General features: G+C 39.2%; 1 protein-coding gene across 1 annotated transcript; it reads left to right on the top strand.

Moving 5' to 3' along the window:
* Positions 1-10651: 10651 nt before the first annotated feature.
* Positions 10652-15056, top strand: fzd5 (frizzled class receptor 5). The gene has a single exon (XM_062431485.1). The coding sequence runs from the start codon at positions 11341-11343 to the stop codon at positions 13069-13071; it is 1731 nt and encodes a 576-aa protein (XP_062287469.1). The 5' UTR covers positions 10652-11340; the 3' UTR covers positions 13072-15056.
* Positions 15057-18325: the final 3269 nt, after the last annotated feature.

The following is an 18325-nucleotide window of genomic DNA, read 5'->3' as shown; positions in this document are numbered from 1 at the left end:
ACACATATTCAATAATCCTCATTTAAAGAAATAATACCTAATTTTTTTTGAGTTAACAGCTGTTGTCCTCTGGTTAATTTGGACCCGAGAACAACCGGTGCGTTGATGTGAATAAACTGATAGCTGGTGTAGTGTGAGCTCTCCAGGTGGTGTTCACCTGGAGAGTGTTCATTACTCATTTGTGTGCACCAAAAAAAAAAAAACAACTCCCCTAAAAGCCTGCTGGGATGTGTAGTTTGCCTGTATGTAGCTGCAGTAGATGACCTGTAGATGTGTCACTTTAAAAAAAAAAAAAACAATTTGCAGTGTGTGTGTTTCTCTGTTCATTCACATGTTTGTGTTCAGTTTTTTTTCCTTTTTTTGTAAATGTCAGTGTTACCATTTTCATTTCAGTCTGGACGTGGAAGCGTGAATATGACAGTGTGTGTTTACAGGTCGTCACATGAGAGCAGGGAGTGTGTGTACGAGTATGTAACGGGAAATGTTTGTTACAGGCACATCGTCATCACGGCAGTATGTTTTACTTGACGTGTTCGGAGGAGAATATATTGTACAGTATTTAAAGCAGAGTAACCGGACTGAAGCTCCTCCTCTCTATTTTGCACTTTTTAAGTTATATGTTACATGTTTTTTTTTGTATCGTTGTTTCTTTTCATCACAGCCAAACTCTTATGCAAGTACAGGGAGAATCAGCCTCTTTTCCTTTTGTCTGGTTTTGTTTCTATTTGTCCGCTCGCCACTGATGCCAATAAAGACAAACTTCTTAATAGTCAAAGTGTTTGAATCCTTTGTGAAGACTTTGGGGTGTGTGTAACTTCCTTTATGGAGGTTAATGTCAAACAAGTCATTATCAAACTAAATACACACAACTATGTTTGAACAGTGAAATCTTGTTTTAAGATTGTTTTATCAACTCTAACAGTATTAAAATGTCCCTAAATTTTCTTAAAGCAGCAGTTTTGAAGGTGTCAGCATGTTTGAGTGACAATTTCTGTAACTTTCTAAAACCTGCCCACATCATACAGTGATTGGTTGGCTGTGTGGCCATGTTTAAACAACTTCTTATGTCCATTTTTTTGCATGATGAACCAAATACAAAGTGTAGCACCCACTCTCCAATCATTATTATACTATTATATTATCATTATATCAGTGGTATATAATGATCTTCAAATGACTAATATCGTTTATCGCGATTATTTCTGAGACAATATATCATCCAATAAAAGTAGTGACAGATCGTCTCTTCTCATTTTATCAATTATTGCATTTCAACCTTTTTTTTTTAACATCTTCGAGTGTGTCTGCCTGAAAACAGCTGTAAACACTGTGACCTTCAAACATGGATCTGAAGGTGAAAACATGTTTTGAGCACATTGACACATTCAGTGTTTACGACAGCTTTCAATCAGCCAGAAACCATTAGTTTGATTTGAGCCGACTTTAGAGTTTGGCTGAAGATAAACGGCTCAGTGGGACGTTATTGTGTCCATCTCGTGGGCTCTTTAATCCAAGCGACTAGTGTTTCACTGCTGTTGATTAACACATCTGGACTTTTATGACTTTAATTTGACAGGCTGCACGGCTACAAAACTTCTCTAAACGTCCAAACATCTGTAGCAAGTTTAGATCAAATATGTGCAGCTTTAAACTTTGTGTTCTTCAGCCTGTTGAAGCTGTTTGATTTTAAAGAGAATGAACAGAATAGTTGAATCAGCTGTTGATTGCAGAGATTTTTAAAGGTCTAAAATTTGGACCAATGGAAAGCCTTCCTGAACCCTAACGACTAAAGATTGCTTCATTTGATGCACAAATACATCACAAACATCATTTGATAACACTTAGGAACATTGTTTTACTCATGACAGATTTATCTCCTCAACATTGATTTGGTGTAAATATGTCACTGACCTTTAAGTGGACTTCTCAAGGGCTACTTCCTGTTTGACTATTTTCCTACCCCTGGTTATGAAGTCACATCACACACACAGTCATATGATTTCTATGACATGACACCTCTGCTTGGATTCAACACCAATCACTCTAATGTTGTAGAAAAAGAGATGAATGCACTGGAGCTGAGGTGTCCCACTTTACCCTAATCCCTCCCATATAAAAGCAACACCTGGTCAAATGAAAAAAGGCATTTAAATACAATTAAAAGTGTTCTATTGGAAATAAAATTAAGCTAAAATAGAGTAAGACAGATAAGATATTAACCCTCAAATTGGGATTTTGAAGCCCGACCGATACTGGATTTTTGGGGCTGATGCCAATACTGATATAAGGGAGTAAAAAACATCTGATATCAATATACTGGCTGATAATCTTTATAAAAAATATAGCAGGTGGTTATCAAACATAATATTTTACAGTTGAACTAATAAACTTCATTTTATAAAATGACGCTGAAAAAAAGTAAACTTCACTGGGAATTGAATTATTATAAATTCCTATAAATAATAAAACACAACAACAACCAAATACATTTTTGTGTATATTAAACTTGGATCAAGAAAAAGGATCAGATATACATAAAATGTTGCCTATATGGTGCATATCAGATAACATATATACCGATACTGATATATCTGCAATAGGCCAATATCGGCTGATATTATCGGCTGATCTATATATCATAGATATATCAGTCGGGCTCAATGATTTAATAAAAAGCCAACTTGGAAAATTAAAAAAACATCCACGCTGAAGAAGGTGGTATGATATGATCTAAAGCTCCAGAGTGAATATTAAATGGTCCTTGTGAGGAATGTTTTGTTGAGTGAAGAACGGGGCTCACAGATTGCTGACACCACAAAAAGATGATGAGTCACATGATGAGCTGGACACGTTCATGTGACTGAAGGTGAGCGTTTCAACCTGCACAGTGAACACAGGGCTGGTGTGTGTGAGTGTGTGAGAGCAGGGAGCTCAGAGCTGCTCTCATCTGCCTGGGATGTACGAGGAGCGAGCGGCCAAATCGAAGCTGAGTGTCGACCGCGCTTAATTGTCATCGCCAATTAGTGCATTGTGGGACGGCCACAATGGATCAACTGTAGCGAGTAGAACCCAGTCCTTTGTGCTTCTCCAGTGGCCCGCGGGCCAGTCAAGACTCATTTAGAGGCTTGAACAACGACGGAGCAGAAATGCCAACATAAATGAAAACAAAAGACAGTTTAAGGAGGAAAAAGAGAACGGGGGAAGAGAAAGAGAGGAGGAGGAGGGGGGAGGGGGAGGGTGAGAGAGGTGGACAACGGTCACAGAGGAGGGAAGGGAAGGACCGGGCCTCCACTCTCCCAACATGAGAGGAGGGTGTATGGCTTTCACACACACACACACACACACACACACACACACACACACACACACACACACACACACACACACACACACACACACACACACACACACACACACACCGAGCCCCCCCTCCTGACATTTAGTGAGCTACTACACAAAAGCTGGCAGGGCCCCCGTGTTCCCACTGACCTGCTTGTTCAGAGGCTCGTTGGGCCACGTTGAAGCTCTGAGCCCAGCAGACTGTCAGCGTGCTGTTAGCACTGTTAAAGGGCACATTCACCATTTTTCTACTCAAATCCTTCCTAACATGTTTTTAGGTCATTTGTGATCAAGTGTAAAATAACTTCAAAACAGGGAATCATTCTCACCTGCTAACATGATTCATTTTATAACATGATCTATATGCTCAAAGGTCAAATTAATCAATTCCAGAGCTTTCATCCTTCTCAGGCTTCATTCAGACAGTGGATTACATTTTTTGAAGCTCACATGACAGTCTGACATGTTTACCTGCTTAACTAATAATAAAAAAGAAGTTTAGTTTGATTCATGACTAATCAATCAAGAGAATATTAATCACAAATTATTGATAATTGGTAATCGAACAACAGAAATATATAAATTGTTGTGTTTGGGTTTTGGAAACTATGAAACATTAGGTTTTGTCACCTGAATAATAAGCTGATTACTAATCAATAGATTATTAATAGATTCATCTATTTTTGATCACATTTTATTGCATTTATTGGGGGAATGTTGGGTCTCTATAAATTAAATGAAAGAATACAGTCTAGACCTGTTTTATGTGATGAGTGCCTTGAGATGACTTGTTGTGATTTGGTGCTATATAATACTGATTGATTGACTGATTGATTGATTGATTGATTGATTGATTGATTGATTGATTGATTGATTGATTGATTGATTGAGCCATATCTGTACAGAGGAATTATACACAGAATAGTTTCAGCACAACAAGGAGGAATGATTACAGAGAGGAAAACCTCTTTACTGTTCATACAGAGTCATGACTGCTGGTTTAGGACACTTTAAAGATCGTGAACTTGTCCTTTAATCTACATCGGGGAACCTCGTTTCATCTGCCAGAAACTACAAGTTGGAACTCACAGTGGAGAACAGCAGCTGGATGAAACCATCTTCAGAGTCATGATGGACTGCAGTCTAAGATGATTCCCAACAAAATCAAGATCATCAATGTGGACTGCACCAGCTGAGTGATCTAAGAAGTACAGTATAAGGTGCACCCCACCCAAAAATACTCTATCATACACTTGATTAAAAAAAGGGACTCTACATATTGATTCCCTCCACCACTGCCCATCTCTATGCTCAGTACACCACGATCACTTCTATTACATTACACTACTGCTGTGTTGCCTTCAGCTCCTTTTAGCTCCATTGAGACCTAAATCTTTAGACAAGAGGAGGGTTACTGAAGGTAAAGTCTTGGTTAGGAAAAAGTTGGGATGGTTAAAAATGTTTCCCTAAAAGTTATTTTATACGGCTTTAATTATTTTGCGAGCCTGTCTGTTAGAGATGGGACAAAAACTTTTGCTACAGGTTCAAATGGTTTTATTTTAACATGTCTGATGTACTTTGGATAGTTCTGTCATTAATATTGTCTTTCCCTCAGAGTTCATTAACTATCTCAGAGTCTTCTCTGTAGAAATCTGTGATTGTTTATTCTTAACCATTATTATTATTACACACTATCTATAGTAGACCATTCTACTATGTAGTAATATTTCTTGTTGTAATTCACATTATCCAGTGAAATGAGTCATTTAGCAGAGGGTTTGAACACTTGCAGTCATATTCTCATGAGGAGCTGAGCCTCTCTAAAGGACTGATCCTAGAATCGCCCCTGTGTCATACCCATTTTTCTCTCCCCCCTTGTTTCCTGTCTAACTTTGTGGCCACCAACTGTCCAATAAAGGCAAAATACCCCCAAAATATTTTAAACAAAGAGCACTATTAACTAATTATATGTGACAGGAAGTGAACTCAATTCTAAGCTGTAGAAAGTCAAATATGCAGTCTTAGAGCACTTTCCCTCATTTGGTCCAAACTTTAAGACTTTTCAGTTCTTTTAGTCTGAACCAAAATGACAGGTGTGAAACTCAACGGGACCACAATCTGGACCAAACAGTTGAGCTTTGTTCTGACAGAAAGAGGTGGTCTTAATCTGGATCAAACCGAACCATGGTTCAATTTTCTAATGTCAAAACGGATGATCCAATATGGTCCAATGACAGAATGACACTTTCCAGGGATTTTCAAAGAGAAAGAGAGGGAGAGATGAGAGGACACCTGCAGCAATGACATGTTCATTCATTGTTCTCCATTAATTCATATAATAATAGAAGACCACCTGCTGACTGGACATGCTCCTCTACAAACCAATCAATGTAAAGTATAGGGAGACACAGCCTAGGTAGGTGATGACGGCAGGAGGTATCCATCCATTTTCTGCCACTCATCTGGGGCCGGGTCATGATGGCATCAGGCTGACCAATGAAACCCAGACATCCTTCTTCCCAGGCCAGGAGAGATGTGTAACCCCTCCAGTGTGTTCTGGGTCTCCTCCCAGTTGGACTTACCTGGAACACCCCTAAAGGGAGGCGTCCAGGAGGATCCTGACCAGGTGCCCGAACCACCTCAGCTGGCTTCTTTCCATGTGAAGGAGCAGCAGCTCTACTCCTAGCCTCCCCCAGATGTCTGAACTCCTGATCCTATCTCTAAGGCTGAAACACTCTTTAGAGGAAACCCATTTCAGCCGCTTGTATCCGTTTAAAAAAACCTTCACACACTGACTCTCTATCTTGGTAGAAATGTTGGAGGTTCTTCCTACAACACAATACATCAGTACTAGATGAGGACCGAGGTGCGCACTGCATCACTGCACAGTAACGTACCTCTAACAACAAAAGCACGGACATAGTGTTTGCTCACGTTGATAGATCACCACGCTGAAGCAGCTCTCAGGTCTCTGCATGTTGATTTTCATGCATCGCGGACATGAAAGTGTCTGAAAATGTGAAACTTAACAGCAACCTTCGGAAAAGTAGCGATCCTGAATTGACATCATTGATAAGTAAACAGTGTAAAGGTGTTCAGACTGAACAAACAGCTCGTTTTAAAAAGGCGGAGCAACTGCAAACAGACCTGTCTCTACTGCCAACTATCAAATAAAGTAAAATGATGAATGATCATAATAATGAACATGTTGATTTGTTCAGGGCAAGAGCTGAACATGATTCAAAAAGAGCAAATATTTGTGATTATCCCAACGAAACGCTGCTAACGGCTACAGCTAACGTTTTTACAGTTGTTAGTGGTTCCTGACCTCTATAAAAATCTCCAGTGTTTAGCTTCAAGAAAATAAATGGAGATCATTTAGAGTCAGTGAGCTTCTCAACTTTTTTGTGGCTCCTTTTTGGTTGGACCGGATCTATAACACCAGATGTGAAGGAGAAGTCTGGTTCCAAAACCTCACAAGAGTTCAGTTATGTTCCAAATCAGCTAAATATATATTTAGAGAGGAACACCACAAGGAGTTTGTTGTGTGGGAGAGGCTTAAGATGTTCAAAATATCCAAGAATTGACATTATCAACACTACCAATAACTAACTTTATAACAAACTGGACATATGTGTGTGTGTGTGTGTGTGTGTGTGTGAGTAGCCAATGGTTACCTGATCAGTCAGAGATGCAGGTCACCTCTCCTTGTGTTCTCTCTTAAGTCTTAATCAAACAATCCTGGCACCTGGGAAAATCACCACAAGTAATCACACATATGTATACGTGTGTGTCTGTGTGTGCGTATGTGTGTGTGTACATGAGTACCAATGAGATTGATGCCATTCAGGCTCCACACATGAACTCATTGTTTGCTTCCATTTATCAAAGCGACCTGAGTGAAGGTAAATGAGGACGGAGACGGAGAGAGAGAGAGAGAGAGACACTCGTCTCAGCAGATATGGTGAGCACACAAACACACACACACACACACACACACACACACACACACACACACACACACACACACACACACACACACACACACACACACACACACACACACACACACACACACACAAACACACCCTTTAAGACCTTTGTCCCCCAGAGAGCATTGTAACCTTTGTCTGACGTGGGATATGTGTGTGTGTGTTTGTATGTGTGTGTGTGTGTGAGTGTGTGTGTGTATGTGATAGAGGGAGAAAAGTCATAAGATCAGTTATTGTGCTGATGATTTATATTGAGTGGGGAATATGAGAAATGAATGAATCAAAAAACAGATTTAAACTGAAACAGATTGAGAATGAAAGCGATGAATGAAACTATAGATTAAAAATAGATTCATTGTACAAACATTGTCACAGTTTTAAAGGCCATTCTACAGTATTGGTGAAAAGTCAGGGTTGGAAACATCTTGGAAAAAATTTTTCTTTTTCCCAAATCTTTTTATGTGTGCAAATGTTATAATATCTAAAGCATACATTTCTAGTAATTGTACACTTAATCCTCACATTGTATTTTCAGAATGTTTTGGAATATTTTTCCTTTCTCAAAATGTGTCACTACCGTAACACACTACATATAGTATAATAAAAAGGGATATATTAACTGTAAATTTTTATTTATTTTTTGTTAATTTTCTATCTTATAAATGTTGTTTTTTGCAATTTTATTAAAATGTTTTCAGAGGTAAAACAATAACAATTAAAATTTTAACAATATTTTTAGTGTAGTTTTTGTAATTAATTGGATTTTGAATCCAGTAAATATCTCAAAAGAACATGCAATTATACTTAGATAGATTATTTTATTGTAAGTTCTTTTAAGTATAAAAGAGGAGCGTGATATTTACAGTGTTTGATTCACAGCTCATCTTCTAGAAACACAACGTGGCCGATGTTAAACTGTTCTGATAGTCTGATCCTCTAGTGTGTGCTCAGACACACTGGTGTTCATACACAGTCCTCAGGACTGAGTCCTGGCTCTGTAAACAGGAGAAACACCATAAACTGTTCCATAAGCACAGAATGGAGGGCTGATCATTTGATTGGCTGTTGAGCTCAAATCAACAACCTTCCACTAGAATTGCAGACTGCACCTTTAAGTTATATTTCAGCAGGTATTCAAACTATGTCACTTTACAGAATTTTAAATACATGGAGTTTAGACTAAAATCATTTTGATTTGCATAACTGCACTAAAATGTTAATGATTTCCCAAAAACAAAGCATGAAGGGTTCCCTTTTGTCCCTACCAAAACAACCATGTCACAACCCCAAATGTCACCATATGTTTGGGTTGTGACAGCACATGGTTAGTTAGAACAGTTCTGAACAGTGATACACACATGAAAATTATATTTTATGAAATAAAACTCATGAAAGTGTGTTTAATTGCAGAAAATGGGTGTTTGGCTTCTTCAGGTTACACACTGACTTTTTAGACTTTTGAACACATTTACTTCAAAATGATGAAACCTATCTGCCCCACATGCAGCCGATAGAAGAATTAATTACAAATTAATGTAAAATATATGTATTTTATTGGACTTTACTTTCAAAAATATCAAAACGATCTACTGAGAAATAACAATGGAAAAATTGGCAAAAATGATTTCAGTATCATTTTCACTCATTGAAATGTAAGAGTTAAGAGTTAGGGTTGGGGACAGCCACCTCGCAATAGAAAGGACCCTAAAATAATGATTTTATATATTATTAAACTTACTGCTATCTCAAATATTATTTTGGGTTCCAATAGATATATAGGATAGTAGGATCTTTGTTATCATTTAAGATTGATAAACTTCAATGCTTTTTAAATGTGTTTTTTTGTTGGGGGACATCAGTTTGCACCAATTCGATAGAATGGCCCGTAAAGGAAAAAGAATTCAAAAAGGTTTCAATGTGAAAATGAAAAGCAGCTTCTGTTTTTAATAATCTCGTCTGTTGTCCTTTGTGTGACCTTGCTGTAGCAAAAATGTACTACCTGCTCTGTGGATGAGCTTACTGGCTTTCACCTGACATCACATCACATGGCAGCGATGAGACAGAAAGGAGAAGAAGAATGATTTGTGTTTCTGTCGCTCAGTCTTCAATAGAAAGTATGTGTGTGTGTGTGTGTTTGTGTGTGTGTGTGTGTGTGTGTGTGTGTGTTGCATGAAATATACTTTTAATGACGTGTCCTGTTGTCAGCTGATCACTGAAGACACAATCTGACTGTGGGAGGAAGTGATCAGAATTCAGTCAGAGAGATTTATATTACACAATAAACTAATCCACAGCTAATTCAAGTTGACACTGACCAATAAGAACTACAGAACACATTACTATATTACACACTGTGCTTTGTGTGTGTGTGTGTGTGTGTGTGTGTGTGTGTGTGTGTGGTCGGGGGGAGTCGGGGTCACAGTGGGCGGGGGCACCTTATCCATCATCTACTACCTTTAAGCTCTCCTGGTAAACTCCTACCTCTTAATGCAGGAAGTCATAAATACAACTCGCTGATGCGTTCAAGGGCAGTTAGAGGAAAGCTATTCTAACACTAATTCTCTGTTCACACTTCAATTCATTCCATGTACGTGTGTTCAGGGGTAAGTGTGTGTATATAAATGGTCAAACCAGATCAGAGCTGGGAGTTTTTAGCATTACACCAAAGCTGAAATGAGTAGTTATTATGTAGAATGAGCTCTTTTAGATGAATGGATTATTAATAGTGTTTTAATGTAGTAGCTGAACTCTTACATGCTTTTTAGTCTCTATATCAGTGCGTCATATTATATAAGGTCATGAAATGTAATGAGGTGGAAGAATAAAGTAGCAAAAAATGGATATACTCAAATAAAGCACCTCAAAACAGTTCTTCACACAATACTTGATTACTTTCTACAAATATACATAATCACAATCAATGATGTGTTCAGGTGTTGTGATGTAACTGAACTGAAACTGTTATTTTCTACTTGTTTTTAGTTTTGTTATTCTGTTTAAGTCTGCTTTAACTCATTATATTGCCTCATCCTTCTTATTTTCCTCCTATAAATCACTCTGAATTGTTTGATAGGAATAAATATGCCGATGTCTAATAATGAATCATTTAGAATTAAACAAAGAAATAAATATGTCTTATTGTTCTCTCCGTTTCTCCCTTTCCTTCTCCTTCCTTCATTTTCCTTCTCATCCTGACTTGTCTATAGGTCGCTTACTATTCGCGTTGTATTTGTGTGTTGATGGAGTAACTGACATGTCCGACGTCCCTTGAACGCATCCGCAGTGTGTGTGTATGAGGAGGTGCTGCGGCTTCAGACGGACTTCACTCGGTCCCTGGGCTCCGTGAAGGCTGTAGCTGCACCTGATAAAACACGGGACGAGTTTTTACGGTGAATGATGCTCCGCTTTATTCCCGTGTTTGATTTGATTTCCTCCCTGCGGCAGAGGACGAGACTCTTCATCAACTTTATTTTCACATTACTGACGGAATAAACCGACCTGAGCTGCAACGTCAAGTGGATTTTATACATCGGGGAAATATTGGAACTGTGATTTCTTGCTTTCACAAATCTCCTCCAGGACTTATTCCACCTATTTTTCTCTCCTCTCAGTCTCATGATGACACTTTTTCTATCTGTTTCGAGCCGTCTGGATCAAACTTGAGTTGGTCAAAAATGTTCCAGGGTCGTTAAATTTATTGGACGGTGACTGCCGGAGATGAACTTTCTCCACAATGATTGCAGAGAGCTGGTGAATGATTGACAGCAGAGGCCCTGCGGACTTTACATGGAAAGCTGGATTTCTAACGTCAGTCCTTTTTGAATGATTAAGAGAAGGAAACAGCTGGAGACAATGACACTGGATCTCTAGTTGTAGACATGAACTCATGAATTGAAATATTTACACTTTATTTATCCTGTTTGAATGACTCTATGTTAATATTTCTAGAACAGCTTTAATTATTATTATTATTATTATTATTATTATTATTATTATTATTATTATCTAAATGGCATCTACGGTGAGGCACGCGGGGCCCCTCGTGCTGCTCCTGCTCCTCTGCGCTCCTGGTTTTACATCAGGAGCCTCCAAGGAACTAGTCTGCGAGCCCATCACTGTACCCATGTGTAGAGGCATCGGCTACAACCTGACCTACATGCCCAACCAGTTCAACCACGACACCCAGGAGGAGGTGGGGTTGGAGGTGCATCAGTTTTGGCCCCTGGTCCGAATCCGCTGCTCTCCCGATCTCCTCTTCTTCCTGTGCAGCATGTACACCCCAATCTGTCTGCCGGACTACCGCAAACCGCTGCCCCCCTGCCGATCCGTGTGCGAACGGGCCAAACGAGGCTGCTCCCCTCTCATGAGCCAGTACGGGTTCGAGTGGCCCGAGAGGATGAGCTGCGAGCAGCTGCCCCAGCTGGGTGACGAGACCCTGTGCATGGACCAGAACAACAGCGAGGCCACCACCCTGGCTCCACCGTTCCCCAAGCCCACCCCAAAAGGCCGGACCAGACCCCCCAGCCCCCCTCAGTGTGACAGGGAGTGTCGATGTCGAGACCCTCTTGTCCCCATCAAGAGGGAGTCCCACGTTCTGTACGGCCGGGTCCACACTGGCCCTCTACCCAACTGCGCCCAGCCCTGCCACCAGCCCTACTTCTCAGCTGATGAGCGGGCCTTCACCAGCTCCTGGGTGGGACTTTGGTCGGTGTTGTGCTTCATCTCCACCCTGACCACCGTCGCCACTTTCCTCATTGACATGGAGCGCTTCAAGTATCCAGAGAGACCCATCATCTTCCTGGCTGCCTGCTACCTCTTCGTGTCTCTGGGGTACATCATCCGGCTGGTGGCGGGTCATGAGCGGGTGGCTTGTGGTGCCAGCAGCAGCAGTGTTGGTAACGATCATCTCCACATCCTTTACGACACCACCGGCCCCGCTCTCTGCACCCTGGTCTTCTTGTTGGTCTACTTCTTCGGCATGGCCAGCTCCATCTGGTGGGTGGTGCTGTCCTTCACCTGGTTCCTGGCTGCGGGGATGAAGTGGGGCAGCGAAGCCATCGCAGGGTACTCCCAATATTTCCACCTGGCCGCCTGGCTCATCCCAAGCGTCAAGTCCATCGTGGTCCTGGCTCTCAGCGCTGTGGACGGGGATCCTGTGGCTGGCATCTGCTACGTTGGGAACCAGAACTTGGAGAACCTGAGAGGGTTCGTCCTGGCTCCTCTTGTGGTGTACCTCTTCACCGGTACGCTCTTCTTACTCGCCGGCTTCGTCTCTCTCTTCCGCATCAGAAGCATCATCAAGCAAGGTGGAACCAAGACGGACAAACTGGAGCGTCTGATGATCCGGATCGGACTCTTCACGGTGCTCTACACGGTTCCCGCCACCATCGTAGTGGCCTGCCTGGTGTACGAGCAGCACTACCGGCCCGGGTGGGAGCGCGCCTTGGCCTGCTCCTGCCCGTCTGAGCGCCAGCGTTCAGGCCTGGGTCCAGATTACGCCGTGTTCATGCTCAAGTACTTCATGTACCTGGTGGTGGGCATCACCTCAGGAGTTTGGATCTGGTCTGGAAAAACCCTGGAGTCCTGGAGGAGGTTTGTGGCTCGCTGCTGCCCCTGTTGGTCGCAGAAAGCCACTGCGCCACCCTCCATGTACAGCGAGGCCAGTACTGCTTTAACTGGGCATACTGGGAGCGGGCTGACACCAGGGATCTACCACAAAGCTGCTCCGTCACATATATGAACTACAAGAGAGTGTACAGTCACATCTGTGGATGTTTTAATATGAACCGAAGCATCCAAACAAGACAGAGTGTGAAAGACTGCTGCTCTGAATGTCAGCTCTCATAAAAAGTACACACAGTGACAGTGTGACACACAAATGGGACCAAAAGATTCAGAAAAAAGGAAAAATGAAAAACAGAGTGTGACCTTTGTGAAAACTGTCTGCCACTATTTGATTCAGAGAGTGGCCCGGATCCATAACGGAATCCCAAATACTTCTTCCTATCTGATTATCCTGAGCACTGAAAGAGAGAAAGAAAAAAACATATTTATTTATGTATATATTTGTATAAATGTACTGTTTAAAAAAAAAGAAGGAAAATAAGGTGTATAGTGTGATATGTTTAGTTTGGAAGCCACTGCCACAAAGTTAAGTGTTGAGACGCCAGAGAGACACATGTCGTCTGAAGTGTGTAAACTTGTACATATAATGTGCTGTTTCACGTGAGAGAGAGAGTGAGTGTGTGTGTGTGTGTGTGTGTGTGTGTGTGTGCGCGTGTGAACTGAAGCAGGGCTGAGAAATCTTTATTTGTTTTATCGGTTGTCAATCCAAACGAAAACCAACTCAGTCTTTTCCACACCGTGATGACCTCTGGTGACCTCTAGTTCAAGTTCTGCTGTGATGTCACACCTGAAGTCACAGTGTGTGTATGTGTGTGTGTGTGTGTTACTGTTGTGTTTCTCTGTCAATGTTCATGTTGTGTGAATTAACAGACAGGATGGAGGCTGATGTTGGCCTTTAGCACCACCTGCTGGTTCACAGTAGAGCAGCTCACTTCCTGTCCTCCACATCAAGGCTCCTCAAATCAAACGACCACAGACGAACAACTAGAAGATTTTACACCAAACTCATGATTAAATAATGATTTAATATTTAGCAGGTGTTCTTGAGTTTTCCCAATTATTTTTATGAATTCTGCTTTGGACTCAGATACCAGCTCATGGACCTCCTGGAGGTCCCTGAACCTGAGAATCATCGCTCTATTTCTCCATTGATTTCACATCATTGACTCGTGAATCAGCACCAATTTTGATGATCAGCTTATTCAAATTTCAATGATTTGAAGCTTTGTGATAAATTTGCTGCTTTTCTCAGTTTTAAGCCAGTTAATTGAATCACTTTAAGGTTTGGACTGCTCAGCACAAGCTATTTGAGGACTGGATCAAACATATATATATATTTTTTACCTATAATGTCATTTTCATACATTGTCATTTTAATGACTTCAAGCTGAAAACAATGCTGAAATATGAAGTGAAGTATTAGATAAGGAAAAAACTGCTCATCATTTTAAAACATCAAATATTTGCTGGTTCCACCTTCAAAAATGTGATTCTTCTCTCTTTTAATATTATCTAAAAATGAATACTAATGAGTTTGGAGTGTTGATAGGACAAAATTAGCACTTTGAAAACCCTAATTTGAACTGTTGCTATTTTAAGTAAATCATCTTACAAACTGGGCTCTGTGGTCTGATGTGGAGAGTGTTTTTTGTGGTGCTGACATCATGAACTTAAGGAACCTCTTCTCTTCTTACAGAGGCCTTATCATTTAGGGTTTCTGCTGCCTTAACTCTCAAACTATTTCTTTAAGTTGGGTGTCAATATGTTGAAAATGAATCATATTTAATGTTAGATTTCTTTCTTTCTCCTGCCCTGCTGTGACGCTGTGCTCTCATTCAATGTCGTTGGCCAATTGTGTTGTTTAGACTACTGTGTTCCACATACTAGATGATACCTCTAATTTATTAGCCTGATTTGTGTGTGAGTGAGTGAATGAGTGTGTGTGTGTGTGTGTGTGTGGTGATGGATGATGTTTAGTTTAGGTTGATCCTTTAAAGTGTAAATCTGCTTACACGCTGATAGATTTCCTCAAAAGGATTCAGACAATGTTGTAGATTTTGATTCATATTGTGGAATTAAAACTTTCAAATTTTGCCTTGACTTTGGTGCATGTGTCATGTATATGTGTGTGTATCTGTCAGGATTTTTCATGTCTGTTTTAGACAAACTGAGTGAGTATCTTCCAGTTATTTCTATTTTTTAAATGTATTTTTAGTATGAAATTCCTGCTCAGTGGAAACACAAAGATGGAAATTCTGTACTTTAACCAGGGCATCCACACATCTTTAAAGTACGTAAGTACGTTTTTAAAAACTGTAAGGAAAAAATACCATTGCAGCTTCTTGTATTAAAATTGCTCAGCAAACAGTTGTGGAGGAAGTATTTAGATCCTTTACTTGTGTAAAAATATTAATGTCACTGCTGTTATAGTATAGTATAGTACAGTACAGTACAGTACAGTACAGTATAGTACAGTATAGTATAGTACAGTACAGTACAGTGTAGTACAGTATAGTACAGTACAGTACAGTGTAGTAAAGTACAGTATAGTATAGTACAGTACAGTGTAGTACAGTATAGTACAGTACAGTATAGTACAGTACAGTACAGTATAGTACAGTATAGTACAGTATAGTACAGTATAGTATAGTACAGTACAGTGTAGTACAGTATAGTACAGTACAGTATAGTACAGTATAGTATAGTACAGTATAGTACAGTATAGTACAGTATAGTATAGTACAGTACAGTATAGTACAGTACAGTACAGTATAGTATAGTACAGTATAGTATAGTACAGTAGAGTATAGTATAGTACAGTATAGTATAGTACAGTATAGTATAGTACAGTATAGTATAGTACAGTATAGTACAGTATAGTATAGTACAGTACAGTATAGTATAGTACAGTATAGTATAGTACAGTATAGTACAGTACAGTAGAGTATAGTATAGTACAGTATAGTACAGTATAGTATAGTACAGTACAGTATAGTATAGTATAGTACAGTATAGTATAGTACAGTACAGTATAGTACAGTATAGTATAGTACAGTATAGTACAGTACAGTATAGTATAGTACAGTATAGTACAGTATAGTACAGTATAGTACAGTACAGTATAGTTAGACTTTATTCATCCTCATGGGGAAATTCATGTATCCAATAGCTCATACATAAACACAAATACATAAATAAATAAGAACAAATAATATATACAAAAAGCCTAAAAGTTAAAAATAATATATACCAAAAAAACGTAAGATTTATAAAACTTAGCAAAAATATACAAGAAAATGATATTAAGAGGAGGAAAGACTATTCAGAAAGATTGCATTATGTTATCATTATCCTTATCATGTAAGTTTTTCAAGTTAGTACTAAATGCAGAAAAGTGTCACATGTGACTGTTGTACTCATATATAATATATTATGAGACATATAAGCAGCATGTTACTGTTGTAGTGGCTTAAATGGAGCTGTAACTAATGATTAGTTTCATTATAGTTCCAACTGATGATTCTTTTTTACTTGAATAAATAAGTTGATTGGTTGGTTTGTAAAATAATTACACTCTAATTGAACGCCTTAACTCCTACACTTCCTGACATGTTAAGACATTTTTAGACCATGAATATCAAAAACTACATTTAAGATGTTTTAAAGCTTTATAGTAAAGCCAAATAGTAAAGGTTTAACTGTCCAGTGATATTTCACATTGGTGTATTGTGAAGACATGACACACTTTGTTCTTTAATATCAGCAGTGTGACTCACCCTCCAGTGTTGCTGCTCTCTAGTCGTATGATATCACAGCGGTTGCTTGATTGTAGCACGGTTCTCCATCTTTAAGCTGCATTTGCCTCATACACAACAATACAGTGAAACATGGCACACACACACACACACTGGCTGCACAAATCACTCCTCCTTTGTCTTTATATAGCTTTAAGTTGAGACGACACTTCTGAACTGTGATAACAGGTCAGCACTGACAGGTGACTGTAATCTACACATCTATTAAAAGGCTGAGCATTAGTTTGGGATATTTTTATATTCGCACATCCAGTGATCTCAGATGCAGGTGTGCTGAAGAGTGTCTCTTCAGTCTTGAGAAAAGAAGAAGCTGGAGTGTTTCTATAATGGTTCTTCTAACAAGGCAGCATCATAATCTACTGATCCTACAGTACTAATGTTTCAGTCTCTCTGGAGCCTCATCAAGAATATATTGTGTTCAACCTGTCACATTATAGTTCACACATGAGACAAAGGAATATATACTAATGTCTATTTACAAGTATATTTACATTAATAATATTTTTTATGAATGACATTAGCCTCGCAGCTTTTATAAATCATTAAGTCATGTGATCATATGAACTACTCGCACCATCGTCTATTTGATCTCAAAGCTTCTTAAAGTGTGGGTTTCATCAGTTATCACCTTTCTGACACAACAGTGAATGACTGATGAAAGCTGAGAGGCTTTTTCATTCATTACACGTTATTTCTATAAATATTCTTTCCTTTACCTTATGTGTGCTCTATTAAATGTGACAGGTTGAACACACGTCACTGTCAATTTTTGAGAGACGCTCAATATTATTACATTATATTTGGAAGTTAATTTTTTATAAAGTGACAGTGCACTTAAACAGTAAACTTCACTGGGAATTGAATATGTGTATATTAAACTTGAATTAGGAGAAAGGATCATATTTACAAAAATATATATCTTTAAAAAGGCACATATTGGATGACATAAACACTGATACTGATATCTGTGATAGGCCAATAATATTGGTTGAGCGATATATTGGTCAGGCTCTAGTGTGGACATTATGAGAATTCAGCACTCTCTAATTGAACAGTAGAATATAAGTCGGGGCTCAGGGAATGATTTCAGAGAGTCATTATGTACAGATCGGCTCTATTGGCTTTAAAGCAATATACATAAAATCCTCTATCACAGTAGATGTCATTTAACTACTGTGATATCCACATAAATATCATGATATAATCCATTTTCAGGTAAACCCATTAAAAAACAAATTAGCGTTGCTAATTCAGCTAATGATAAACCTAACAAATCAAAGTGATTCATATTGATGCTAAAACTCATGGATTTGCAACACTGGCAACAGTGATTGGATAAAAGCAGATATACTCAGCCAATCACAATCACTCTCTGCCAGTGGACTTACATTAGAACTGTTGGGACTCACAGTATTATAGACTATCTCTATAAATCATAGCTGCTTTTAAAAGCTTTGAATCATTAGTGTAACTGCAACTTTAGTGTGTTAAAGGTTAATATTTTAATATTCTAATATCTAAACTCAACTACAGTAATGCTTAGATGTTAGTACC

Source organism: Scomber scombrus, chromosome 13 (assembly GCF_963691925.1).
Source record: "Scomber scombrus chromosome 13, fScoSco1.1, whole genome shotgun sequence".
Lineage (NCBI taxonomy): Eukaryota > Metazoa > Chordata > Actinopteri > Scombriformes > Scombridae > Scomber > Scomber scombrus.
This window is presented reverse-complemented; position numbering and strand designations above follow the sequence as displayed.